This window comes from Tachysurus vachellii, chromosome 8 (assembly GCF_030014155.1).
Source record: "Tachysurus vachellii isolate PV-2020 chromosome 8, HZAU_Pvac_v1, whole genome shotgun sequence".
In the NCBI taxonomy this organism is placed as follows: Eukaryota; Metazoa; Chordata; class Actinopteri; order Siluriformes; family Bagridae; genus Tachysurus; species Tachysurus vachellii.
Genome location: NC_083467.1, coordinates 21183438 through 21209001, shown reverse-complemented (window position 1 = coordinate 21209001; position 25564 = coordinate 21183438). Strand labels below are relative to the sequence as shown.

Genomic DNA, 25564 nt, shown 5'->3' with positions numbered 1-25564 from the left:
CTATAGTTTTTTTTTACTGCTTTAGTGAACAAAATACTGAGTATCAAAATGTGTTTGGGATCAAAAGCATCAGCTCTTATTCAACTGAAGGGTTCCTAGGAACAACCCGAATGTTTCTGGTTTGCAGTAAGCTTAATGGAGAACAGCAGGAGATCGAGCACTCTAACTCAGGGAACGTTCCTGCACTGTATCATGTTTCTATTCTAAAATATCTGATTCAACTTCCAGCCTTGAATATTAGCTGATAAAGTGAATTGTATTATAGCTGAATTATGGGTCGTGTTTCATCCATCGTTACGATTAAGGGGTTTAGGTTTAGGGCATTTTCACACTGAAGTGTTTTTTTTTTTTTTCAGTAAGTTGAGAAAGCTGAATGCTGTTTTGTAATATAGGTGCAGCCCAGTAGACTGATCTCTGGATAATTTCAGTGAATACAGTTTCGCTTGAAAGTTTGTGAGCCCTATAGAAATTCCTATATTTGCATAAATATGACCATTAAGAAATCTCCATTGTTTTTGCAATGATCCCCTTCCACAAACACACGTCATGTTGTACAATAGACTCTGATATATATGTGTTCTTTAAATAAAATAGGAGACACTCATGGAGACCTGATTTTCATCTTATGTAAACCTATATATATAAACCATTATGTAAACCAATATACATATATTTGTTATTAAAATTTGATCAAATTTGTGATTTGTTGCATCTATAGACCAGAGTATTCTGTACAAGTTTTAAAAACCTCTGAATAAGAATTATGTGCTTAAGTGTAAGTGTGGAATTAATATGTAGTCAATAAATTATGCAATAATTTTCATAAATCCTTATACTGTTATTTAAAACACTATATGGTTGCCCCAACCTTCATTTTGCGGGCTACACCTTTTTAGATGCATTAAAAGTAACTGAAACAATAACATCACAGCTCTCTTTTCTGTGCTCTCAGCTCTGATTGTCCACGAAGGCCCTTCCGTCTTCCGCATATTCAATCGTTGGCAGGCGGTAAACCAAAAGTGGAAAGTTCTGAACTATGACAAAAAGAGGGACAGCGAAGAACTAAAGGCCAACGAAGGCGAGTGGACTCTCTCTCTGCTCCATCAGCAGGAGCAGGCGGGTGCCGATATATCACCGTCAACCTCCTCATTAATGGCTGCTGCGACAGCTCCTGATACACCAAACACCACAGCAGCAGCTCTTACTGCAGAGGACTCTTCACACAACCACAGCAATGATACTACAGGGACTGACCATCACTGTCCTTATAGCTTTTTTCATCTTTTCAGTCACCGTAGGCCACATGAGCTACGCAGCCAGTCTGGAAACACCAGCAACACCAGTAACACCAGCAGCCATCCGCCCAGAGAACTGGTCATGAGAGTAACCACTGTGTGAGCAAAAAGAATGACATGCCTTATCATCATGAACTTGGAATGTCAAAAAGCACAACGAGTGAATGTCTGATTGGAAGAAAAGCACAATTTCTAGTTTGGTGTATAAGATGAAATCTGGATTATGTATAACAATTGGCAACTGTACTGACAATTTGCTGCAAAATTGCAGATAGAAAAAAAACAAGTTTATCTGTACCTTTACAATACAGCTTTGTCTCTGAGGCAACCTGTCACACATTTACCTTCATGTTTAATTCATTTATCTGTAGATGTGACCACATCTGTCCATCCACACCGTCTCAGTCAGACAGTCCAGGCAGGTGGAGAAGCCAATGAAACGCTGAGAAAGCAGGTCTCATGTCTCTTCTGTCAACATTCTGTATTAAACAACTGTACAGTCTGAACGTTTACAGTCAGAAACGATTTATCTCACAGGAAAACTGTTCTCAAGTGTTTTTTTTTTTCCCGAAGTCACTGTAAAACTGAAATTTTTTAAATAGCCCGAAGAGATAGGACTCTTACAGTAACTGTGCATTTCTTTTCCCTGAGGAAGCTTTTACTTTCTCAATCACATGGGATGCCATGAAGTGCTTATGTCAGATGTTTCCTATTTCCACATGGTGTTTCAAGATTACTTTTGCCTTGTTGCCATTTCAGTACTGAGAAGGAAATAAACTTTAAATATGCCATTGTGAACATGAACGTTCGTTTTAATATGGTGTAACTTTTATAAAGATAAACACAAAATAGGGTAAAATTACTGTTGGGTTTTTTCATTCAGAGCATTTTAGAGCAGAACATCGTCTATGTTGGAGATGAATGAGCAGGAAGTGCTTTAAGAGGCCAGTATCTGCTGACTTTCAATGCCCACCGTCTGCGACCCCTGAATAATTCAGTCCATGAAGTGCTGATATCAATAGGCTTGAGGTACAATAACAGCTTCCTTGGGAAAGCCTAGTGCTGAGAGTTCACAGTGAATTAATTTGCCCCATTTCTCTTTGCACTTTTATTGATGTCAGCGTCTTTTTGCCGCAGCAGTCTTGGAAATAAGTCAAAGTAGGAGGAAAGCCTGTTTGAGAGGCGAATCAAAAGTTCATGTCTTTTTTCATGAGGAGGAGAAGATATCAGGCACACATTTTGCACATCTTTGAAAGTCTCATGCTGTTTTTAGTGCATGAAATATTTTTTTTGGAAGGAAGAAGTATGTTAGGGAATTTATTTTGTTGCTGAAGGTTTAATGGTTCCCATAACTGCTTGTGGCAAACCTGGTCTGGCTGTCAAAATAATGAACAGAACTGTACATTTCTGCTTGCAGTCCCATTTTATGGCATATTTCAGAATCAGCTTTAAATCACTGGAGTTTATTGGTTCTGGGTGACATACAGTATAAGACTGAAACATTCATTCTAACAATACATAAGTAGCATTTTGGATGGGAAAGTGAGATTTGTTGATGATGTTGAACACTAATGACGTTTTCTTGTTAGTGATAATTAAAGTTCTAACTTTTCTTAAACTGTTAAGTTTGAATTAATTATTATTAATAACTATTGACTAACTTTGCATTGGCTATTAAGATAGAAATGCAATAGAGAATTGACACCAAAAACAAAATCTTACAGTTATAGTACACTGACCTGCCTCTTTATTAGGAACATCTATACAGCTGCACATTCAGTTGTTCATGCACTATTCAGTAAATCATGTGGCAGCAGTGCATTGCTAAAAATTATGCAGATACAGGTCAGGAGCTTCAGTTAATGTTATCATCAAACATCAGAATGCAGAAAAAGTGTCATCTTTGTGACTTTAACTGTGGGATGGTTGTTGGGACTGGATGGGATGGTTTGAGTGTTTCAGAAACTGCTGATCTCCTGGGATTTTAATGATTCTAGAGTTTATACAAAGTGATGTAAATAATTGTGGTGAGCAGAAAAGCATCTCATGCACAACACATCAAACCTTGGTGTGAACGAGCTTCAACAGCCGAAAAGCACATCAGGTTCCACTCTTGTCAGCCAAGAACAAGAATCTGAGGTAATCATGGACAAAGGAACACCCAAAGTGGAGAGATGCTTTTCAGCTCACCACGTTTGTAAAGACTACTTATTTGAGGTACTATATTCTTCCCACAGCACAAACCAACCAAAAAAATCCATCCACAAAACTGTTCATTATTCACTGTTTTTTGTTTTTCACAACAGTCTCTGTAAACTCTAGAGATTGTCTTGTGTGAAACTCCCAAGAGATCAACAGTTTCAGAAATACCCATACAACCAATCAGGTACAGTACTAACCACCACGGCATGATCAAAGTCACATAGATCATGTTTTCTCTTCATTCTGTTGTTTGATGACAACATTATTATTTGAAATTTTGCACTGTGCTGCTGCCACGTGATTGGCTAATTAGAAAGCTGCACGAATATGCATTGAGTATATATAAAATATAAACCATATATAACATATTTTATGCAAAACATAATATTGATCACAATTTGACCCTTGCTTTTATACATATTTTAAGTTCCTTTTCATTAATAGACAAAAAAATAATAATCAAGAGAGCAAAAAGGCTACAAATCTCTAACCTACAGGGCGAATAAAGGTTGCTGTCTGTTTAATATATCTCCATTTTAAACAGACAATGCAATGAAAATATTTCCACAGCAGTCGAGAAATTATGTGATGTGTCAAGGTAATATAAAGCCATAAAAGACATCAAAAGTATGAAATATGATTATATGTATTTATCGGATTTGACACAAACATCGTTTTCTAGAGTTCTGTAAGAGGCAATATGCACTATAATGAGTATATTGTTATGCTGGCTCAGGTTTTGTTACTGTCAGTTGGAGTGCGTTATCTGAATATAAGCTGATTTTAATGAGGCTTCTCTTGTACAAGGACACTTCCTCCTCTATCTGTTTAATGCTGAATCATTGCTTTAGGAACTTAGGGTAGCAGTAGACTCTCATTAACCATGATGTCCAGTGAATCAAGCTCAAATTGCTTTACTTGAACAATTCCATAAAATGAATTGGCGTATTGATTGCAAATGGAAGTTAGTAGTATGCAAATTAGTATGAGCATGTCATTTTCTGGTAGATCACATTTTTTGAAAAGAAAATTGGTGATTTGAGCGATTTTTCATAAGAAGCTTAACTTACAAACTGTTTGTTCTAATTAAAAACTGTATAAAACCCCGTCAGCACTTTTAGATAGTGGTTTTTATGATGATATAAGAGAACATTTCCAGTGATGTAGAGCAGTTTGGCTATAAAGACTTAATGTGAGTTTAACACAAAAAGAACCTAATCGCTTTTGTTAGCTGTGGTGGAGGATTTGTGGCCTTCTGGTCTAGGAAACTTATTAGGACATGGCATCATTGACTGCATGAAGTACTAAGAGATGTTTTCATGGAACCCTGGTTGTCTCCGCCATGAAGTTCACAACTGGCTTGAGGTAGGATCTTCCAGCAGGACAGCCCAAAAACTACATCCACTTACAAATGTTCAGGGATAACAAAGGAACACTGATTTGGACATGACCATCCCAGTCCCCTGATATAAAACCCCACTGAAAACCTGTGAGGTAAGCTGACTAGAGCTGAGGTCACAAGATAGGCCTCGGAATGATGAATGATTTGAAGAGATTCAGAATTGTGGAAGGTTTTCATATATTTTACTCTGAAAAAAGATCTTCAACCAGGATCTACCAGAACAAAGATACATCCACATTCAATTAAAAATATTAGCTTCTGAGTTGGGGGGGTACGCTGGCTTAGTGATTAGCACATTCGCCTCACACCTCCAGGGTTGGGGGTTCGATTCCTGCCTCTACCTTGTGTGTGTGGAGTTTGCATGTTCTCCCCGTGCCTCGGGGGTTTCCTCCGGGTACTCCGGTTTCCTCCCCCGGTCCAAAGACATGCATGGTAGGTTGATTGGCATCTCTGGAAAATTGTCTGTAGTGTGTGATTGCGTGAGTGAATGAGAGTGTGTGTGTTCCCTGCGATGGGTTGGCACTCTGTCCAGGGTGTATCCTGCCTTGATGCCCGATGACGCCTGAGATAGGCACAGGCTCCCCGTGACCCGAGGTAGTTCGGATAAGCGGTAGAAAATGAGTGAGTGAGTGAGTGAGCTTTTGAGTTGACTGTCTGGGCCCATGATATAAACCTCATCAATAAACCTGCAGATTAAACTGAAGAGGTGAGTTCACAAGAGAGAACTTTGGTCCAGGGAGGATTTGGAGAGGTTCTGTTTTGTGTAATGGTCTCAGATTCCTTACTCAGTATTTGACATTTCAGAGGGATATTAAAAAATATATCTGAATTCTAACTAATGTGGTTCAGTTAATCACTGAATTAAGCTTCTAACCTGACCATCATAATACCCAGACAATAAAACCCTTAAAAAACTTTGCTGTGAGCTGAGGAGAAGAGTCCACAAGAGAGGACATAGGATGCTGGAGGATTTGTAGAGTACATTGTTATATTATAGAGTATTTTCCAATGACATCAAGCATTCCAGAAGAAGACTTAGTGCTGTTCGTGTTGGCAGGTTCCACATAGTACTAAACGTTAATAACTGTGACACATTTTTACTCAATTATTTTAAAAGGATTTTTTATTTTCTTACAATAAATATACTTCGATCATATAGTACAATTTTCACATATTTTTACTGATCAAGCTAATTAACACACAGAAGACAGAAAGATATTTTATACTCTACAAAGGGTGCCAATAATCCATTCTAGAACTGACTGTAGGTCATATTAATTTCTCTCATGTGTCATCAAGCGAACATGTGAACTGGAGGAGGTGATAAACATCTATGGGCAAGTATCCTGCACATTACATGGTAAAATCCAGAAATATTAACCAAAGAGATAGCAGCAGCAGCAAATGTTTATATTGAGCACCCATCACCTTTGCTACACCATTCTCTTCATTATCAATGATTTGTGTGTGTTTTTTTCAGCAGATTCATTCACTTCTCTCCTCATCTCTCTTACTCACCAACCACAAAGCTTTCCTTGAAAAATACACCCAATAATGGCTTCATACACCCTCATGATTCACCTTCCCCCATTCCATCTGTCAAATTAAAATTCAAATCAAAGGATATTAAACATTTCCTCCTGGCTAGAGGCCCATCATCAATGCCTGAGTATTCAGTGGTCTGAATTAAATGAAAAAAAAAACTACTCACCTATATCTGACCTCATCATCGCTGTCGATAGCTGTGCAGTGATAAGAAGGTATTGCATTAGGAGCATTACAACCGTAAGGTTGTAGATTTTAATCTCAGGATTGATAAAAAGTCACTGTGCCTTCTCAGCTTGGATGGTATGCTGTCTTTTACAGATAAAAAGCAGTTCAGAAATGAATAAGTGTAAAATGTTCTCATCACCAGCTTTTCATGTCTCTGGGTAAAATCTGCAACCACATTTTTGCATGAACTGATCTGTAAATCAGTGAAATAAAGGCTGTAATAACTTGAAGGAAATCGGTGGTCTTTATTTTTCCATCAGATTGAAATGCTGAATGAATGAAAGAAATGGAATGTGACAGTGAAATACAATCAGCTTCAAAATTATTAGCACCCTTAATGAAGATGGGAAAAAAATTAGAACTGTAAAAATAGTGTTATTGTATCGCTTGTTTTAAGGCTGTTAATGATTTTATATATCTGAGCATCAAATAAGACATTCAGACTGTATAATAAAGAAGGCTACTGGGCATAAAATACCACTTATTACCTGTGGTGTAGTAAACATTTAAACTTAATTAAGCCCACATTTTCTTCTATGCTAAAGCTTCATTTTCTTTTTATATCTATCTCAAAACTCTTATCTCAACAGAAAAGGTTTATTTTTGAACTCTCACTGAAATGTGTGCAACACCGTTTTTGAGATGTAGTCAGGCTTTTAAAGCTAATGCAGTAGGACCCAAGAGCTAACATTACTGTTAATTACTTACTTACTTAATTACATTACTAATTAATTACTGTTACAATACTATGTTTTAGTTATAGTTCTTAAATAATTTCAAATATTTGAATCGGTTCAAAATGAAATCTAAGGAACATAGTCAGGCAAAACTTATTTTTACCTTATATTGAATCATCACTGTATGATATCAAATTTGAATTTTGTATTGTTAAACAAATTGTATAAATATCTATGCACCAAGAACAGAATTAAATGTGCTCTCAAAAACAAAATAAAGACATGGTTAATAGACCAATGCCAGTGTTTTGTGAAGAAATCTTTGAGTTTCTAATCAATCAGTCTAAAAAAGTAGGACTGTGGTGTATAAGAACCTATTTTTACCCAACCTCAAAGGACAGACCACAAGCCACTGTCAAAAACAGTGCCCTGATTGACACATCCATGATTACACTTTGCTTGGGTGAGTCTTAGTCAAGAAACATATCCAGTGACGTCAATGTGTCATACTGCAACCCATCAGATGTCGGCTGTGCACACAGCCTGTAAGGGTCACGATATAGTTCATGCAATAGATCATCTACAGACACGGGCATCAATATCAGCAGACAGTTTGACAAATAAGTTCTATGAATATTCTTTTAGGCTTGTCATAAAGCTATATTTTTTGGATTCTGCATTGACGGTGTCATAGCCATATCCCCCTGTAACATAGATAGATAAATGGATGGATGAGTTAGTGAGTGACTGTCTGACTGGATGGCAGGGTGGACGGATGGGTGAGTTGGTGGATGAATGAATGGATGGGTGTATAAATGGATGGGTGGGTGGATGGGTGAATGGATGGGTTGATGGATGCATTGCATGTAATTGCATAGTACAGGTACATAGCAACAAAATGCTGTTTAGCATCTACCAGAAGTGAAAATAAATGAAAATATATGCAAAGGAATAAATATATCAGTATATGTACAAAAATAAATAAAGATTGTGCATTAAAATAGTATGTGCAAAAGAGGAATATGTGCCAGTTGTATAGACAAAGTAGACACAAAGTATAAATGACACAAAGTATAAATGTTGTGAAAATGTGTGCATTATCTACATTGTATGTACAACAGTAACCAAGAAAAATACAGTGTATTTACAGATAGTATGCATGAATAGATGTAAACTGTATGAATGTCCAGTTATATACAATTACAATTGTTAAAATGTACAGAATGTAGAGTGGAGAAGTATTAACAGAACTGCAATGTGATTACAGTTAGTGAAGTATTTGTGAGACATCAGGGTCCTAGCGATGTAGTGCAGAGTTCAGTAGGTTTATGGGTTTGGGGGAAAAAACTGGCTCTGGTACCGATGGACCTAAATCTTCTCAGAAACAAATCTCTTGAATTCTTAAATCTAATTTGTCAGGTGTTGAGTAATGTTCTATAACAGCAGCTCTGACAAATTTATATTAATGCACTTGTTCTAAAGCGCGATCATTTCCATAGTAACAACTTGCAGCTATGTACAGTATATACTCTGTATAACTTACGTGACAATTCAGATAAACGTCAAATAAATTTAAAAGAAAGACAGAAAAAAGACCCTGTGCAATAATTGTTCCGCATGTTTGTGTAAGTATTCTGTGAAGAAACATTTATTCACCATTTATGGAAGGAGCCTCTAGCAGTAGTGCTCTAACTAGGTTTTCTGGCACAAGAAGCTATATTTCATTTCTTTTGTCTTATGAACTTCAAGAGATAGTAAAATAGAGAAGCTAGTGAGGGAATGCCTGTTTATAGTTGCTATAAAATAAGTCATAAAAGGATCTTGTTTCATAAAAGTTCCACAACAGTAAAAAGTATGTCATTTGTAATAACATCTTTGGCAAACTGCTTTGGTTCAAGAGGAAAAAACCAAAACATCAGGATATGCTGCTACAGGAAAATTCAGAGTGGAACATCTAACTGCTTTGAACTGGGAAATTTACTTTGGGATCGATACATTTATCTTAACTTAATAATGTGTGCTTTATCAACATTGACAAAACCCACAAAACAAAACCGGAGTTTGCTGAGTTAAATAACCAACAAGACCAAGAATAAAGAAAGTGTAATGCTCTGTCTTACATGTTAACAGGTCACCGATCAATTTTAATCGCAAGAACTAGAGGTGCATTCAATTAAAAGCATAACTACATCTGGTTAAAATGTTCACAGAATACATAAGACACAGCGTAAAAAAAGACCAAGTATTACTTTGGGTTATTAAGTTTCACCACCCGATGAGACTCAAAACCTGTTTTAGACCTTAATACCAATATAAGGTATATAAAGGTATAAAAATATAAGAAATATGCATCCAAAATTCTCTCAGGAATAATGATTAAAGATTGGTAGCGGACTAATTGGTAAAATCCATTGAAAGAAGGGCAACTTCTCTGTACTGCATTAGTGCCTGCATTTCTGAAATGTGGAGCAAAACTGGTGAATAAAGCAAGTGGTGGATCAAGCAATTAATTCTCTGGGTTGTTGATTGGAGGATTGTGGTTCAAGCCCCAGCACTGCAAAACTGCCCCTGTTGGGCCCTTGAACAAGGCCCCTAGCACTCACTGCTCCAGTGGTGCTGTATCATGGCTGACCCTGTTCTCAGACCCCAACTTCCAACGTTGGTATATGTGAAAATATAAATCACTGTGCTGTAATGTACATGTGAACTTCTGAACTGTTAATTTGCTAGATGAGGTGAATAATAAAGTACATCATGAATGCTGTTGAGAATGGAACTTTAAATAAGTCACAACTTTAAGAGGATTTTTGTTTCAATCTTTTAATTTTGGTACATGTGTCTTGTTAATACAAAAAAGTGCAAACATTACTGCGACCTCAGCATCAACTGGAGCCCAAGGCAACATGGATGGACATTCTAGGTTCACATCATGTCCAGCTGTGTGAAAAGAAATACAAGCACAAAAATAAATATAAAAAAGAACAAAAAAAAATCATCCTTCCAACATTCAGTACAGTTTCCACCCACACTGATTAATTTAGCACCAACAAGGGCACTTACCAAATCATCCACGTCTCCTGCGTCCTCGTGAGAAGGAGCAGCCGCTACTTCCTGTTTTTCTTCAAAAGTCAAAAACTGGTGAAAGGTATAGAGTTTGGTTACAGTTAAACATACACGAGGCATAAATCTACAGCATAAACAGCCATACACAAGAAACCCTTTTCTTTTTAAATTGTCTTCAGAGAATAAATGAATTTTATCATTTTACTGTTACTAAATTACACATAAGATTGAATGAAGCAGACAAAGATGGTGTAAGTATTTAAATCACCTGGTTAGCCTCTTGCTTGGACACTGTGCTGCTATCCACCTCATCCTTGCTGATTAGCATTATAGAATCTGCAGGAAAAGGTCTTGCTTAGTCATGATGTCGTCTACTCGCTCTTAAAATAAATAAATAAAATCCTAAACCATATAAACACACCTGCAACGAGCAGATCCCAGAATACCTGAAGATTTTTGTCTGAAACGCTGTTCTTCAGAGACTGCATGTAGCTGTTGAAGAGGTTTGCATTTGATACCTGGAAAAGTTCAAATGACTTTAGCTAGCAAAATTGTTCGCTAATAAATTGTTACCATGGTGTATAATCAACCCATTAGTTTGACTACATGATATGTAGAGACCTGATACTGAATATTGATTCTGGTCTGAAATTCTGGATCAAATTCAAACTCAAATTTTATTTGTCACGTACACAATCATACACAGTACGATATGAAAATAAAAGAAAAAATAGAAACCTTTTTAAAATGGAATTAATACTAAGGTAAAAAAAATAAATAAAATGAAACAAAATAAATGTGGATTATAGTTTAAATGCAGATTAAAGACATTAGTCAGACATTAGCTTTAGTCAGGCGTGCACAAAATACTTCCCACAATCTTGTGCTCTAATACATCTGAACAAATGCACAATATCATCTAGTGCTTGCTAATATTACGAACAGCAGCTATGCTAATTAGCAGCTAATTATGCTAATACCCATCCCGGGGCATCCAGAGATTGTACCACCTCCAGTTGTATTCTGTGTCAAAGATTTTGAATCTTCATTGAGATGAGGCTGACTCTGTGAGGATCCTGAGACATATAGAGATTTACCAGCTCCAGTTGGATTCCGCTTCATGAAGTATTTAAACATTCTAAGAGGAGATGCTAACTCCATGTGGTCTTTGAGAACAACCTCCTCCTCATCAATACACAACTGTCAGACTGTATATTTATAATCACACCCTCCAGTGTCACCCAAATGAGGATGAGGTTCCCTTTTGAGTCTGGTTCCTCTCAAGGTTTCTTTCTCTTCCATCTAAGGGAGTTTTCCTCATCAAAGTCACCTCAGTCACCTCAGACTTTTTCATTGGGGATAAATACAAACACATTTAAATATAAGTCTAATATTAATCTTTGTATTATATTTTAATCTTCGCATAATATTATATTTTTTGTGTTATGTTTCTTATGTTATGTAAAGCTGCTTTGAGACAATGCCCATTGTTAAAAGTGTTATACAAAAAATTTGAATTGAATAAAATAAAATAAATATATAGGGCATAGAGGAAAATCTGGATGAAAATTTCCATATAAAAGAAACAAAAATATATTTTAAAAAAAAGTAGCACAGTGTGTATATATATATTTTATAAATAAATATATAATTTTATATATTTTTTAAGTGCGATAATGTTCATGTAGTTAAACTGTATTTTTGTGCAATTGTAAAAATGTGGGGTAATGGGACTTATGACACTAGTCCAGAAAAAGTCCAGCTATAGTCCAAAAATTTGCCGTAGGTTCAGTATCAATCAAAATTTTCCAGTTAAATTAATTAAAACATTTAATCCTGTGAACATGTGAGTTTGTAACCAACCCAACAAAAGATGTCACCTACAATGTTTCCTAAAAGATAGCGAAGGAACTCAGTTAATAATTTGTAAGTATTAGCTTAGAGTCATTCTTAGAGCTTCTCTTTAGCTATCTGTAAGTTTTCACAAATAAAACAATGAGATTGTGACTTAAGGTGTGCATGTAAGATTATTGTTTTAATAACCTCACTTCTGCCTGCTGAAAAATGAATTCTGCCCCTAACCCACTTCTTACAGAATCCCACAATTATTATTTTGTTTGTACCATACAATTTTGGAATTAATTTACTTCTAATTCATTTACCAAACAAATTAGTAAATGTAACCCTAGCAACCTAATCCGATGCATCCGATACACTCCTGTGATGATGACTGAGGCGCTAATTTGTCAAACAAGCTTCATATCTGATCACCCGAAAGTAAAAACTGCCTGCTGGGATCGTCAGGTGATGCAGGCCTCTAACTGTGACATCTACAATTGTAAGAGGTTTTAATTGACAAATTAAACACAGATGATGTTCCCCTGCCTCTCATGGTATGAGCGTGCGGTGGAAACTAATGGTGACACATGCGCTGGTTACTTTACATTTACAGCATTTGGCAGACAATTCGAACTCAAAGTTGCCCCTAGAGGTAGTCTCAGGTTCAGTACCATGCTGTGCTACCTGGTCCGTTTGACAGCTTTCACGTTACCGATTTTTGATTCAAACTGTGCTCTGTTTCAGACTAAACTGCCAGTTTGATAGCCCCTTTAGTCACCAGTTTTAAATACAGACCTGAGTGTTTCCAAAAAAGGATAGGAATAATGTTTCAGTCATTATAAATTAGTTTTAGATGTTTCAGACACTCGAGCAGACAAAACTGGTAGACTTGTATAATAATAAAAAAAAAACTGAAGTGCTGTAATAATGATTGTTATCTGGGATTAACACGTATTAGTACATTTCAGTGCACAGTCATTCACACAGCTCTCTAAACAAATGCCTAAAATGCCCACGAGTGCTTTGTCAGAAGACTCAACAGGTGTTCAGTACACTCAAAATGACAATTCTTGTGACTCATCAGAAGCGACTCATCTGCTGTTTGCAACTATTGATGCTTGTGTTGTGTTGAGAACACTTCAAATTTCTTTCGGTGCAGCCGCTAATGATTACCGTCACCCTCACCTGTCTGATAAGAGCAGGAATGACGTAAGACAGTAAACAATCCAGATGTGTCGAGTGGGGATATCATTCTAAATATGACTCACTTAGCGAAACTAACTCTTTTAGCCGGTTAAAGAAGCTACAGACTGACAATATTGATTTTAAAGTGAACCCTAACTGAATATTGAGCCTTGATTGAGCATTCACCTTAATGGACTGCTCTCTGAAGGCCTGGATACATGCGATGGTCTTCATGTAATAGTCGGTGCTCCTGTTGCCCAGCAACTGCTCCATCCTGTGGGTGAGCTGCTTGCATGCTGTTGTAAGGACCAAAACGAGTCAGTGGGACAGTAAAACATGGGCATGCAGGAATGTCGCAAAAGTATGACAAAGGTGGCAAAAGCAATTATATCAACAGAAGTGTGAAGGTGAGCAGCTGTGAGTGACATTTCTGCTGATGACTAACACCATACACAATGGAAAGTGGAGACACCAGAGACATCAGTCTACACTCAGAAACTAATCTGTTCATATCGTATTTAAGTGCTGTGAATGCTTGTTTCTCATGAGGTGGCTGTGAAGAAGAGGAGGGTTGAGAATAAATCTGAGAAATTATTCAATTACGCATAATCAAGTAATTATTAGCACTTTGCCAAAATGCGTATGGTTTCAGTCAAGGCTTATTTATCTTCTCAGATTGCAAATACAAATATTATATATACGTGTACAGTACGTGTACACACACTATTTCTAATCATTTCAATTTTCCTATCATGGGCATAGATAGGAACCAAACTAGACAGTTTTTTTATTTTATTTACTTTTTTATTTATTTATTTTATTTATTTATTTACTGTCCAGTTTGGGGAAGTCTGTACACATAACAGCCTCAGATTCCTGTTATTAGCTGACATGAATAGAACCTGATGTGGTCTTCTGCTGTTGTGGTTTGAGGTTTTATGCATGCAGAAATACTTTTCGGCTCATCACTGGTATAATAAGTAATTATCTTTTATTTGAGAAGATATTATCTGCATGCTTTTATGTGCTGTTCTGCCACAAGATTATTTGATTGGATAATTGCATAAACAAGCAGATTTTACGAGTTCCCATTAAAGTGGAAAGTGAGTGTATGTGGAATCCTTTAATTTTGTAGATCCTATTTACTACGTTTAAACCCCTTGTCAAAGTGCTGCTGACTTCACAAATCTGCTTGGTTTGTTTATCCAAATGACCATCAGATAAAACACAAACGTTTTGTCATACAAATACGTTTTAATCTCCTTTAATCTTTTCAGCAAAACGCTGAAGTAAAAGAGAAGTAAAACAAATTGGGAAGTGCTGTTATTGGAAACTACTCAACTTCAGAGCAGGAATAATAACTACACTTTGTACTGGGTCGCATTACACCAGTCATCAGTCATTTTCATATTCATATATGATCTTATTCCCTACTTAATTATAAACCCTTACAAAACCTTTAAGCAGAAAAAAAAGAGAGATAAAAGAACTAAAAAATCTCACTCAATCGTTCATATCTCACCTTGATCAAAGGGAATGGTCTTCTTTTGAACTAAAGTGCAGAAGTTTTCCGCAGGGTTCACGCTGCCCACCTGCAAACACAATACACGGTGGTACCGTATTAGCCGTCTTGCCAATTTGCTCTGAATCACATGTTCAAATTTATGGAACTCATTTGATGCTTTCTCACAGAGGTAACGTTTCCCTCAGAAGTCTCTGCTAGGCTGAACTTCTCCCCTTCATCCATTTTGAACTTCTTAGTATCTGGTTCCTCGGTGCTAGGTGGAAAAAAGTGCAAGAAATTAAGCACCAGAACTGAACTTAAAGAACACTCAAGGCTACGTTTTTAAGTCTATTTATGACATCCGTTGGACACGTATTTGAATTTTAAGTAGCTTTAGAGTAGAATGTGCTTAGACATGCAACCGCATTCTCCAAGACCTCCCTCTTTTCTTGCTGACCAGAGATTTTATTTTATTTTACCTTTTCCCAAACACATCAGCACTGGTCTTCTGGCCCTTCTTTTGCACCACCTCCTTCAGTGTGAAAAGTTTCTTCATCTCCTGCAGAGGAGCCCGGCAGCGAGCAGAGACGGCTTGGGGACGATCCAGCATCCGCTTCAGCCAAGGCTCCATAGGCGGCAGGGGTGCATCTGGGTTCAAACCGCGATGCTGAAGGCACTACAGAAAAGAAAAAAAAAAAACAATGTTTATTACATTTCTATGCAGACGTATTCTGGTAAACCGAAACATCCCCTTGTATAATATCGCGTTTGTGTGGCCAAAGCATTTACTGGCTCGTGGTTATAACCTCTTCAGTTATCCAGGACATTTTTAAAATGCTGGCTTGTACATCAAAGCATTCACTGTAAATGTTAATCACTTGACAGTAAAATTCTAGGTCTACTGGTTCACACCTTCACTTTTCAGTGACATATCACGTTACCACAACAAGCGTCAGGATGTCAAATGAGATATGTAAATGCCTGGGAATTACCTATCATTAAGTACATTAGATCTTAACTGTATGCTGTAGACTTGTAAATAAGAGATGCTGTTCCTGTGCTCATCCCTGGACACTTAATCACAATATCCTGTCACAGTATCCTGTACAGTATATTGTGCTCCCTCTACTGGCTTTCGGTAGCTGCACGCATCAGATTCAAAACACTGCTGCTTGCCTACAAAGCCGAGAATGGACCAGCTCTGTCTTACCTCAAAGCTCTCAGAGCTACCAACACTGCTCGATTGGTCCCACCATCTCTCAGGTTAAGAGGCAAATATACAACAAGACTCATTTTTGTTCTGGCACCGAGGTGGTGGAATGAACTTTCCCTAGGGGTCCGGACAGCTGAAACACCGGCTGTCTTTAAACGCTGAGTGAAGACCTACTTCTTCATAAAAATACTTGTACTAGCAATTTCTGCCCTGTTTGTTGAATGTGTATTTATATAAAAATAAAAAAAAACTTTAAACAGTGATTTAGGCTCATGGTATCTTAAGTCTATAACCTAGTGAACCACTTAATGTATTCAATGATAGAGACTTAAAAGCACTTTTGTACGTCGTTCTGGATAAAAATACTATAAATGTAAATGTATAATGCCACTGTCAAGGGTAACAGACAACTTCTGAATCTGGTCCTCTCAAATTTTATTCTTCATGTTATCACAGGACTTTTTTGTTGTTGTTGCCAATTTTGCCTCCGGCTTGTTTATTATTTGTGCTTTGTGGTTATTGTTAAAGTGCAATTCAATTCAATTCACATTTATTTCTATAGCGCTTTTAACAATTGACAGTGTCTCAAAGCAGCTTTACAGAACATAAACATAGAACAAAAGGTTAATATAAAGATTACTATAATACAAAATTCAAGATTAATATTAGATATATTTAAATGTGCTTGTATTTATCCCCAATGAGCAAGTCTGAGGTGACTCAGGTGACTGTGGGGAGGAAAAAACTCCCTTAGATGGTAAAGGAAAAAACCTTGAGAGGAACCAGAACTCATAGGGTAACCTCATCCTTATGTGGGTGACACTGGAGGGTGTGATTATAAATATACAGTCTGATAAATGTTGTATTGATGAGGAGGTTGCATCGGAGTTGGCATCTCCAAAAGCTGCTATATAAATAAAAAAACAATTTGAAAAGAACTGAGTTGAGGTCCTGCTTTAAAGTAGAGTATCTGATGTCATTTCAAGGGGTTGTTATTAAATTCCACGATTAGAAAGGATATAAAGGTTTACCAAATCAGGTTTTTACAAGTTTAAGTAAATGCCATTCATTCTATGAAAGCTATGGCTCAATTTTATCCCCATAGAAATATCAGCAAGTATTTCCTTTGGAAAAAAAAAAAAATATATATATATATATATATATATATATATATATATATATATATATATATACACACACACACACAAAATGAAGCACAAGCACAAGTTTTGCGCTCTGCCCTCTGGCTGATTTCAGACAATAGCCTGCACAAACTGAGCTTTTAAAATAAGCTATGTGGATCTCTTACCTGGAAGAGTCTCTGAAACTGTGGGTTGGGGATTTTGTTGACTTTGAATATGTCCTCCATCTCTCCATCTTCACCCTCCTCTACCAGCATCATAGAGCTGATGAGATTGTCCACTGCTGACAGCTGAGCCTCTGGGTAAAAAGAGACAGAACTGCATTTATAAAAAGGTTCGTGACAATTCTGACAGCCAACAAAAACGATCAATGTTTCATCAGCTCCCTACATCTATTCTTTTATGCGCGTCTCGATCACGACATCGTAGTTAAAGGTAATTAAGGGTACTGTATATACTCTCATACTAGTGATGCTTAATGTACAGCAACATCTCTATGGCTATAAAATGCTTCAAACTCCCTGTTGTTGTGAATCATTTGTTTCAGGCATGCTGATATTTATTTGCTCGTTCTAAAGCCCCCACAATAGATGGAATAACAGCAGTTGCTATTGTGTTTTCCAGGTTTGGCAAATGTGGTGGATTAGTGGTGCGTAGATTATTAATATTTTATTTATTATTTGTAGTATTAGTGACTGACAATGGCTGTATCTGTGAATGCGGTGTGTAATTTTGTTACACTTTATCCAGATGTGCTCCAAACAACAGTAAGCTCACTACGCAAGTTGCGTAGGGCCCCGCAAATTACGCATGGCCCCGCCTCCCCCTGCCTCATTTTACAGCACATGTTAATGTTTATTGTGTAGATGACAATATGAAGCGGAGCTATCCATCTGGCCATGAAAAGAGAAAAAAGAAACAAAATGAGAGTGAAATGCGAGAACAGCAATCAGGTAAACTTGTGTTCTCTTCAAGTTTGATGTCAGCAAGAGCAAATAACAGTAAAGTTAAGTTGATGTGATTCTGTCTCTAGTCTCTATCTGACTAGCTAAATTAGCTGTGCAGTGCTGCCAGTGCAAGTGTGAATGTGTGGCAAATGGTTTACATGGCTCACGGGTCAGGTAGGAGGGCCCCATAGCAGAATTTTGCTTAGGGCCCCAGGGAGGTCAGGATCGGCTCTGGTGAATGCTACTTAACACAAAGCAGATTCAACATATTTTTATTGCTAAAAGAGACAATAATATTGGCTTCTACTGGCACACAGTTAAACTGCTGCCAGACGAAAATGTACGTCTTGTGTTATATATGAATGCAAAACAAGCTCAGAGTTTAGTCGGCTTATTATAGAACTGTCATGGCAGGCCTACTTGATTAAGGATTTAATAACTGATTTTTTTGGGAGAAATAAGGTTTTCACATTTCCAAACAAACAATCTAGGAAACAAACAAACTAGGAATCGTCAGTTTAAGCTCGCAGTTGGATCTCACCTGATGGAACTAATTTCTTCTTGTTCTCCAGTGAAGGAAACATGTACTGCCGGAGGTCCTCCATGTATGGCAACTGCACGTATACCAAGCACTGAGGTGTGGAGGAAGGAAGGACAGTGACGCCAGGGTGACACACATAGCACGAGACATATTTCTCTATGACTCAGACCCACATACCTCGTATTTGTCTTTGACGCAAGGAAAAGCTGCACCCACTTGTGGGTTGCTGCGGCGGTCATAAACATAACGAACAATAGCCACCATCTTTAGACTGTCCAGAGCGTGAATCAGAGCTGAGAGCGCAACAGCTGCATGCTGGATACAGACACACCGGCAATAAAGCACTCAAATGTCAGTTTACCATCAGCATGTGGATTGGCAATAGAAATTAGGAACCTGAAACATGGCAGTACACATTTTTGCCACTCTCATTTTTTTTTATTATCCTAAAACTACACTTATGTTTTGTGTCAGGAAAAAATATGTTATATGTAATAACAACAGTGATATATCAAGCTACGCTCACCTCATCATCTTTGCCAGCAAAAACCTTAACAACCTGCTGACCCATGAACTGATGCCGATGAACCTGCATGAAATAAAACACATCACAACAGATCCTAAAATTACAGTATATAAATAAACCACAACCATGTGTGGAGAAAATCGGATTTTGCGCATTAAACCGTTTTCAGTTGATGAATTCAGAAGTGCTGTGAATTTTGAATTTGAATGTCCCATCTTATTCCAAAAGGGCCGATGTGGTGCAGGTTTTCAATCCATTCGAGCAGAAGCCACGGCTAAGTTTACTCCAAAAAAAAAAATTAATCGATTATTTGAAATGCAGGTTTGATTGGAAACCAATGATTTGGGTCTGAAAAGTAGAGGATGGCTTTTTACACTGGTCTGAAATAAGGTGTCACACTAAATGGCAGGGAACCACTGCAGCACTACTTTTAGGACAGGAACTCTATTTGCTGATTTACAGAGAAAGTGCTCCATCTAGTGGTGAAAAATTTACCAGCTCCTGTTTGGTGAACCCAAGAACAGCAAAGCATTTTCCATCTGACTTGTACTTCATTTGCTCTTGGTCAACTTTGGAGAATGGTACAATGTCACTCCCGTAACGGAAACCTAACAGGGAGGGAGGTAGGAAGGAAGGAAGGAAGGAAGGGAGGGACGGTGGTTGGGTGGGTGGATGGTTAGATGGATAGATAGATGGATAGAGAGAAAGAGAGAGACGGAGAGAGAGAGAGAGAGAGAGAGAGAGAGAGAGAGAGAGAGAGAGAGAGAGAGAGAGAGAGAGAGAGAGAATGAATACACGGCTTAATTGGCTACTCCTGAAGTACACACCGGAATTACAATATTATACACAATAACAATGCAACCCTGCTGTCAAGTCAAGGTAAAGACAAGTAAAAAAACAACTCAGGAATAGGGATGGCCCAAGGATCCCAAAGAGCCACCTCTCACCCTGAATGACGTCATCTTTCTGCACTTCAGTCTCATTGTCATCGTTGAGGCAGTAGACTGTGTCTCTCTTTACGTCATCTTTCTGGTGACTCTCAGCATCTACTACAGCCCAGTTCTTCTTAATCTTCTCCTCACACACCTTTTGGAATAAAAAATACCCCAAGTAGGCTTTTTTTTATTATTTTAAACGTAATTCTGTGCAAACTATATAGAGTTTTGTGTGTAGAAATACTAGTAGATGCTAGGATTTCTGACATTTACTGAGGCTCTCTTTTCTAGCTTTTTGCTCTGCGGGCAAAGGTTCTACTGACTGGATAACTGCAAAGATGAATAGGTGATATAATAAGTTTACCTAACAAGCACTTTATTAACTTTAATCCAGATAGCTCTGCATTTTCATTTTCAAATGCTCTTAGTCTACAATTTCAAAAATTGCTATTTTAAGAACACGTACAGCTTTGCCTCCGTCATTTCCTTCAGCCATTCATTTACTTTCCATCTCTTTGATTTGAAGCAACAATGTGAAGGAAAAGTTTTTTGAAACTGACTGACAAAGATGGTGTTGCTGCTGAAGATAACCCACGACTATAAAGATATTTGTTGTTCATTGTTTCTGAGGATCTCTTTTTTTTATTTGAAAATAAAAAGAAGTGTTTTCAAATTTATCTAGATTAATGTGGATGAAGCTTAAAACTAGTTTTTGTTTTAACGAAAAGATTTAAGGACAACTCACAGCTTTGTATCCGATGATGCGGATGGATAGGGAGCTTCCGATAGTAAGCTGACAGGGCCAAGCCATCGGTCGTCTCTCAATCTGCTTAAAGATGGACAGCTTCTCCAGAGCATCACTGTGAAACAAAGAAACAAATATATCCCAAAATAAGAACTTTTATTAAGCACAATTATTTCCCTAGAGTGACGTACAAGATTATAGAGACCTGAGCTTAATTCTGATCAAGTGAAAATTCTTATATTTTTTTGAGACTTGGTTAAAACTTAATGTATGTGTGTAATTGTTTCTTTAGCATAAAAATCTTTTAGCATACAATTGGTATTATATCCTATTATATTAATACAATAGGGTGCTGCATTATAATCTATCAGTTTTTAAATGGGTGTGATATAAATCTTTACACAATTCTCATGAAGTGAGGAACCTCATAAAGAAATATTCTTTATAGTCACACAGGGTTTCTGTTGAAAATCAGGCTTGTATAAACATATTTGTTTACTGTAAGTAAATCTTAATTCTGCTTGACATGAGTCTACATCAACTGTACCTGAAAGTGTGAACCTCGTCTAGGCCATCTTCTTCATCCAGAGAAGCCATGACCTGCCTGACCATCTTCAGCCCCTGCTTCTGCTCCCTGCTCAGACCTTTTCCACTTTGGGGTGGACGCCTCATATCTGGTCTGTCTGCATCTCCAGCACCCACTTCATCTGCATCCACAGGGAACGGCAGGCTACAAACAAACACAAACATACATTTATCGGAATACTAGAAAATGCCACAAGTAAAACAGTATATAAATATGCTATTATTTAAAAAATCTCACAAGAACTGCAAGGTGATGCCAGCACGCTTTAAGTTGCCAATGATGGTGTCTAGCTGATCTGCACAGGCTGATGTGCTGAGGTCGGTGAGCACGACGATATTCAGCCTTTCATACTTTTTCCCCCTAATCGAAACATCATTTAACATTCAGAAATCTTCAAATAAATCATGATATAGCAACGGAATAAATGAACATACATGGTTTCCTTTTGGAGAAGATCCATGCATACAACGAGAGCATCAAGCCCTGGAAGTCATCAGGTTAAGGATTTGATAATGTCTGATGTTCACAGCAAAATGTCAACAATGCTGGCAAAATTCATGCACTGCACATCTCTCTCTCACCTACTATATACTAAGATTAAAAAGGATACAGTCAGCATTCTGACCACCAGGCTGAAGGTTATGCTCAATATCCTCCAGCAGCTCAAAGTCAGCCATCATCAGATGTCGGTATATGCAGATGTTCTGGTATTGGTCATCTTGAGCAAGTGGATTCTTGGTGTCTTCTGTCCCGAAAAGCACAATTCCCAACTCATTTTTGCTTTCAGCAAAGACCTAAGATGATTGTAATATCATAATTAGACCTCAGGATGTCAGTACTAAATTAAAGTAATGAAAAAGTACTATATAATTACTACAAATAAAAGTATTGAATTAAAGCGACATACCTGGCGCTGGATGAATTTCTGAACGAGCTTCTTAGCTTGATGGAATGGGGCTTCCTCACCAAGGGATGAGTTACTCATAGAGAAGCCCACATTCATGCAAAGCACCACAGCTGACTGCAAACAAGGACAGAAAGCGAGAGGTCAGCATTTTTTTTCCTATGAATTTAGCTTACAGACAGGTTGAAAGTGATATTTGGAGAGTAGCAGTCTGTGGCTTCAGGCTAGATGATATGCCAAAAATTATATCTAAAATATCTGCCTTGTGTAAACAACTTTTATTGCTGAAATCAAAAACATTCTTTCACGGGTTATATGAATGCAGTAACATTCAATATTTTAGTAACAGCATCTCAACAGATTTAAGATACACCTTCCCAGTTTAAATGTAGATTAAAAACCTCTCTCTTTAATCAGGCGTACACATAATACTTCCCATAATCTTGTGCTCTATTACCTCTGACCAAATGCACATTATCATCTAGTGCTTGCTAATATTATGAACTTTCCACTGCTTCTCTCTTTCTAACCATCCCGAGGCATCCACATATTGTACCAGCTCTGTTTGTTTTCCGTGCCATGAAGATTTTGGACCTCCACTGAGTTGAGGGTGACTCTGTGAGGATCCTGAGACATCTAGAGATGCTCCAGCTCCAGTTGGACTCTGCTATACTAAAGAGACGCAAACTCCATGTGGTCTTTGAGGACAACAACCTCCTCATCAGTACAACATTTATCAAACTGTATATTTATAATCACACACTCCGGTGTCACCCATATGAGGATGAGGTTCCACTTTGAGTCTGGTTCCTCTCAAGGTTTCTTCCTTTACCATCTAAGGGAGTTTTTTCCTTCCCACAGTCACCTGAGTCACCTCAGACTTGCTCATTGGGGATAAATACAAGCACATTTAAATATATCTAATATTAAACTTTATTTATTCTTTATAATAACCTTTTGTTCTATGTTTATGTTCTGTAAAGCTGCTTTGAGACAATGTCAATTGTAAAAAGTGCTACAAAAATAAATTTGAGTTGAATCAAATCGAAATGAATGAAAAGCGGAAATAGATTTTATAACAACCTGCATACTTTGTATACAATACAAATAAGTATATTGTGTTACTTTTTAAACGTTCCTCCGCCTGGTCACTCATTCAGACATGTCCAGACATGTAGCTATGTATATATGTACACAAAGGCAGAGTTGTGTTAATCCTGACGCACATGTAATAGTCTAGTTAGTATCTCACTTGTATTTTAATCATACACACACACACATATATACACATATATACCATATATGTATACTTTTTTTTGTTTACCTTGGACGCTCGCGCCATCTCGGTGGTTTCACACTGTTATCAGTCCGGAAGGAACATACAGAAGCGATACAAATGGTTCCGGGCGCCGTTCAAACACAAAAAGTTAATTCCTTTATTATATGTAATTACTGAATCCTGTTCAGGGTTGTGGTGGACTGATTGGAGCTTTCCCTGTAAATATATTATGAAAATAGTTCTATTCTGTACACTTAAAACTAAGGCTGTGTTGCTAAGTTTGCAACACATCAGGTATAATGTGCAATGAGAATAAAACTGTACAATATAATCCATTCATCCTTAGGGTACAAAAAAGTAAAAGCACATATGCAAATCTGACTTATTTGTTATGCAAAAACCCCAAGAAAGCTATTTGATATCAGACCTAGACTAGATATGTCAAAAGGATGGAAAGAACAGAGTTGAATTCAGTGTAGAGCCACATATTCCATTTTATGGAAAGGTACTAATTTTATTTCATTTCATTTCGTTTCATATTGTATACTTGGAACACATGCACAATTATCAGTGTGTAACAGGAAAACCGATTACAATAAATACCATCATCTTTGTCTTGTGATACATTACTGAAATACTGTACTTAAAAACAGTAGGTGTAGAATTTAAAATGTACAAAAAAACACGTTATTTTTGCTTTAGGGAAACCAATCTTTGCAAAAAAAACTTAATTTTATAATATTTTAAAAGACATTATCATCAGTCATTAAAAATTTATGAACAGTATTCTATATAAAGATGAGCTGTACAGCAGAGGGCTTTAACGAAAGGCTTTAATTTAAACATATTTTTCTTTTATTTTTCAATTGTAGTCATGGAGAAGATCTGGCAATAATGGCTGATTATCCAGACACAATCAGGTCAAATAAATAGAGTTAAAATAAATAGCATAAATATAGGAATAATTGCCTGTGGGTGGAGGGGAAATACAAAAACATGCCAAAGGATCTTGAATAATGATTTAACAAGAAGCCTCTGAATAAAACCCCCAAATGAACCAAAATAAAGCATTTCACATGAGGCATTTCACATCACCTCATTTGTAATCCTTGGGTTTTTCTGTGGCGTATACTGACATAGCTACATTATACAAGCAATAATAAGACCCCTATATTGTATGTAATCACACTCCATCAATACAATTATGACTAATCTACCAGCACAGATGCACGCAGTGAACATTATTTCTTCAAGTAGGGCATGTTTCATTAGATCAACATCACTTTGTTAATTCTGAGGCAACATTTTATCCATCACTGGTATCTAATATTATCTGTAACTTCCTGTGGGTCGCAGGAGTGGGCAGATTCTATTCTGATTACAATTAGCATTGAATAACATGCTAATGAACTAGACACAGTGCAGTGCTGTGTGACATTTACTGAGTCTTATAATAATTCAGTCATCTTCAATAAGAGATCTTATCCTCTTTTTTCTTTCAGTTTTAAGTTGTAGGACCAATTGAGTATTTTATAAAATATTGCAGAATACCTAAAAAGGCCTACACATATTATCTCCAGTTAGCTTCACAGAATATGTCTTGAAAATTTTGAAACAATTTTCATAAGAGGACTTCGCCAAGAGTATCTGTAGATAATATTAGCCAAGAGTATCTGTAGATAATATTAGCCAAGTGTATCTGTAGATAATATTAGCCAAGTGTATCTGTAACTAACATTAGCCAAGTGTATCTGTAACTAACATTAGCCAAGAGTATCTGTAGATAATATTAGCCAAGAGTATCTG

General features: G+C 37.1%; 2 protein-coding genes across 3 annotated transcripts in view; one reads left to right on the top strand and one right to left on the bottom strand.

The window, feature by feature from the left end:
- The window catches only part of marchf4b (membrane associated ring-CH-type finger 4b), a 16999-nt gene extending 15106 nt beyond the window's left edge, over window positions 1-1893 (top strand). The window contains exon 5 of the mRNA XM_060876884.1: window positions 953-1893. Coding sequence (XP_060732867.1) covers window positions 953-1398 — 446 coding nt within the window. The 3' untranslated portion in view covers window positions 1399-1893. The remainder of the gene's footprint in view (window positions 1-952) is intronic.
- An 8260-nt stretch (window positions 1894-10153) lies between these two features.
- Window positions 10154-23885, bottom strand: xrcc5 (X-ray repair complementing defective repair in Chinese hamster cells 5). Of its 2 annotated transcripts, none has more exons than XM_060876880.1 (21): window positions 23804-23885; window positions 22483-22596; window positions 22186-22369; window positions 22010-22058; window positions 21813-21935; window positions 21537-21719; window positions 20990-21104; window positions 20257-20395; window positions 19805-19917; window positions 19310-19372; window positions 18961-19098; window positions 18784-18874; window positions 17463-17593; window positions 15420-15616; window positions 15127-15214; window positions 14959-15028; window positions 13623-13732; window positions 10834-10930; window positions 10681-10748; window positions 10410-10484; window positions 10154-10286 (listed from the first exon to the last, which is right to left on the bottom strand). In XM_060876880.1, the coding sequence occupies exons 1-21, from the start codon at window positions 23819-23821 to the stop codon at window positions 10272-10274; spliced, it is 2181 nt and encodes a 726-aa protein (XP_060732863.1). In that variant the 5' UTR covers window positions 23822-23885; the 3' UTR covers window positions 10154-10271. The 2 variants fall into 2 exon arrangements, with proteins under 2 accessions (XP_060732863.1, XP_060732864.1); XM_060876881.1 differs by lacking the exon at window positions 23804-23885 and adding an exon at window positions 23605-23623.
- Window positions 23886-25564: the final 1679 nt, after the last annotated feature.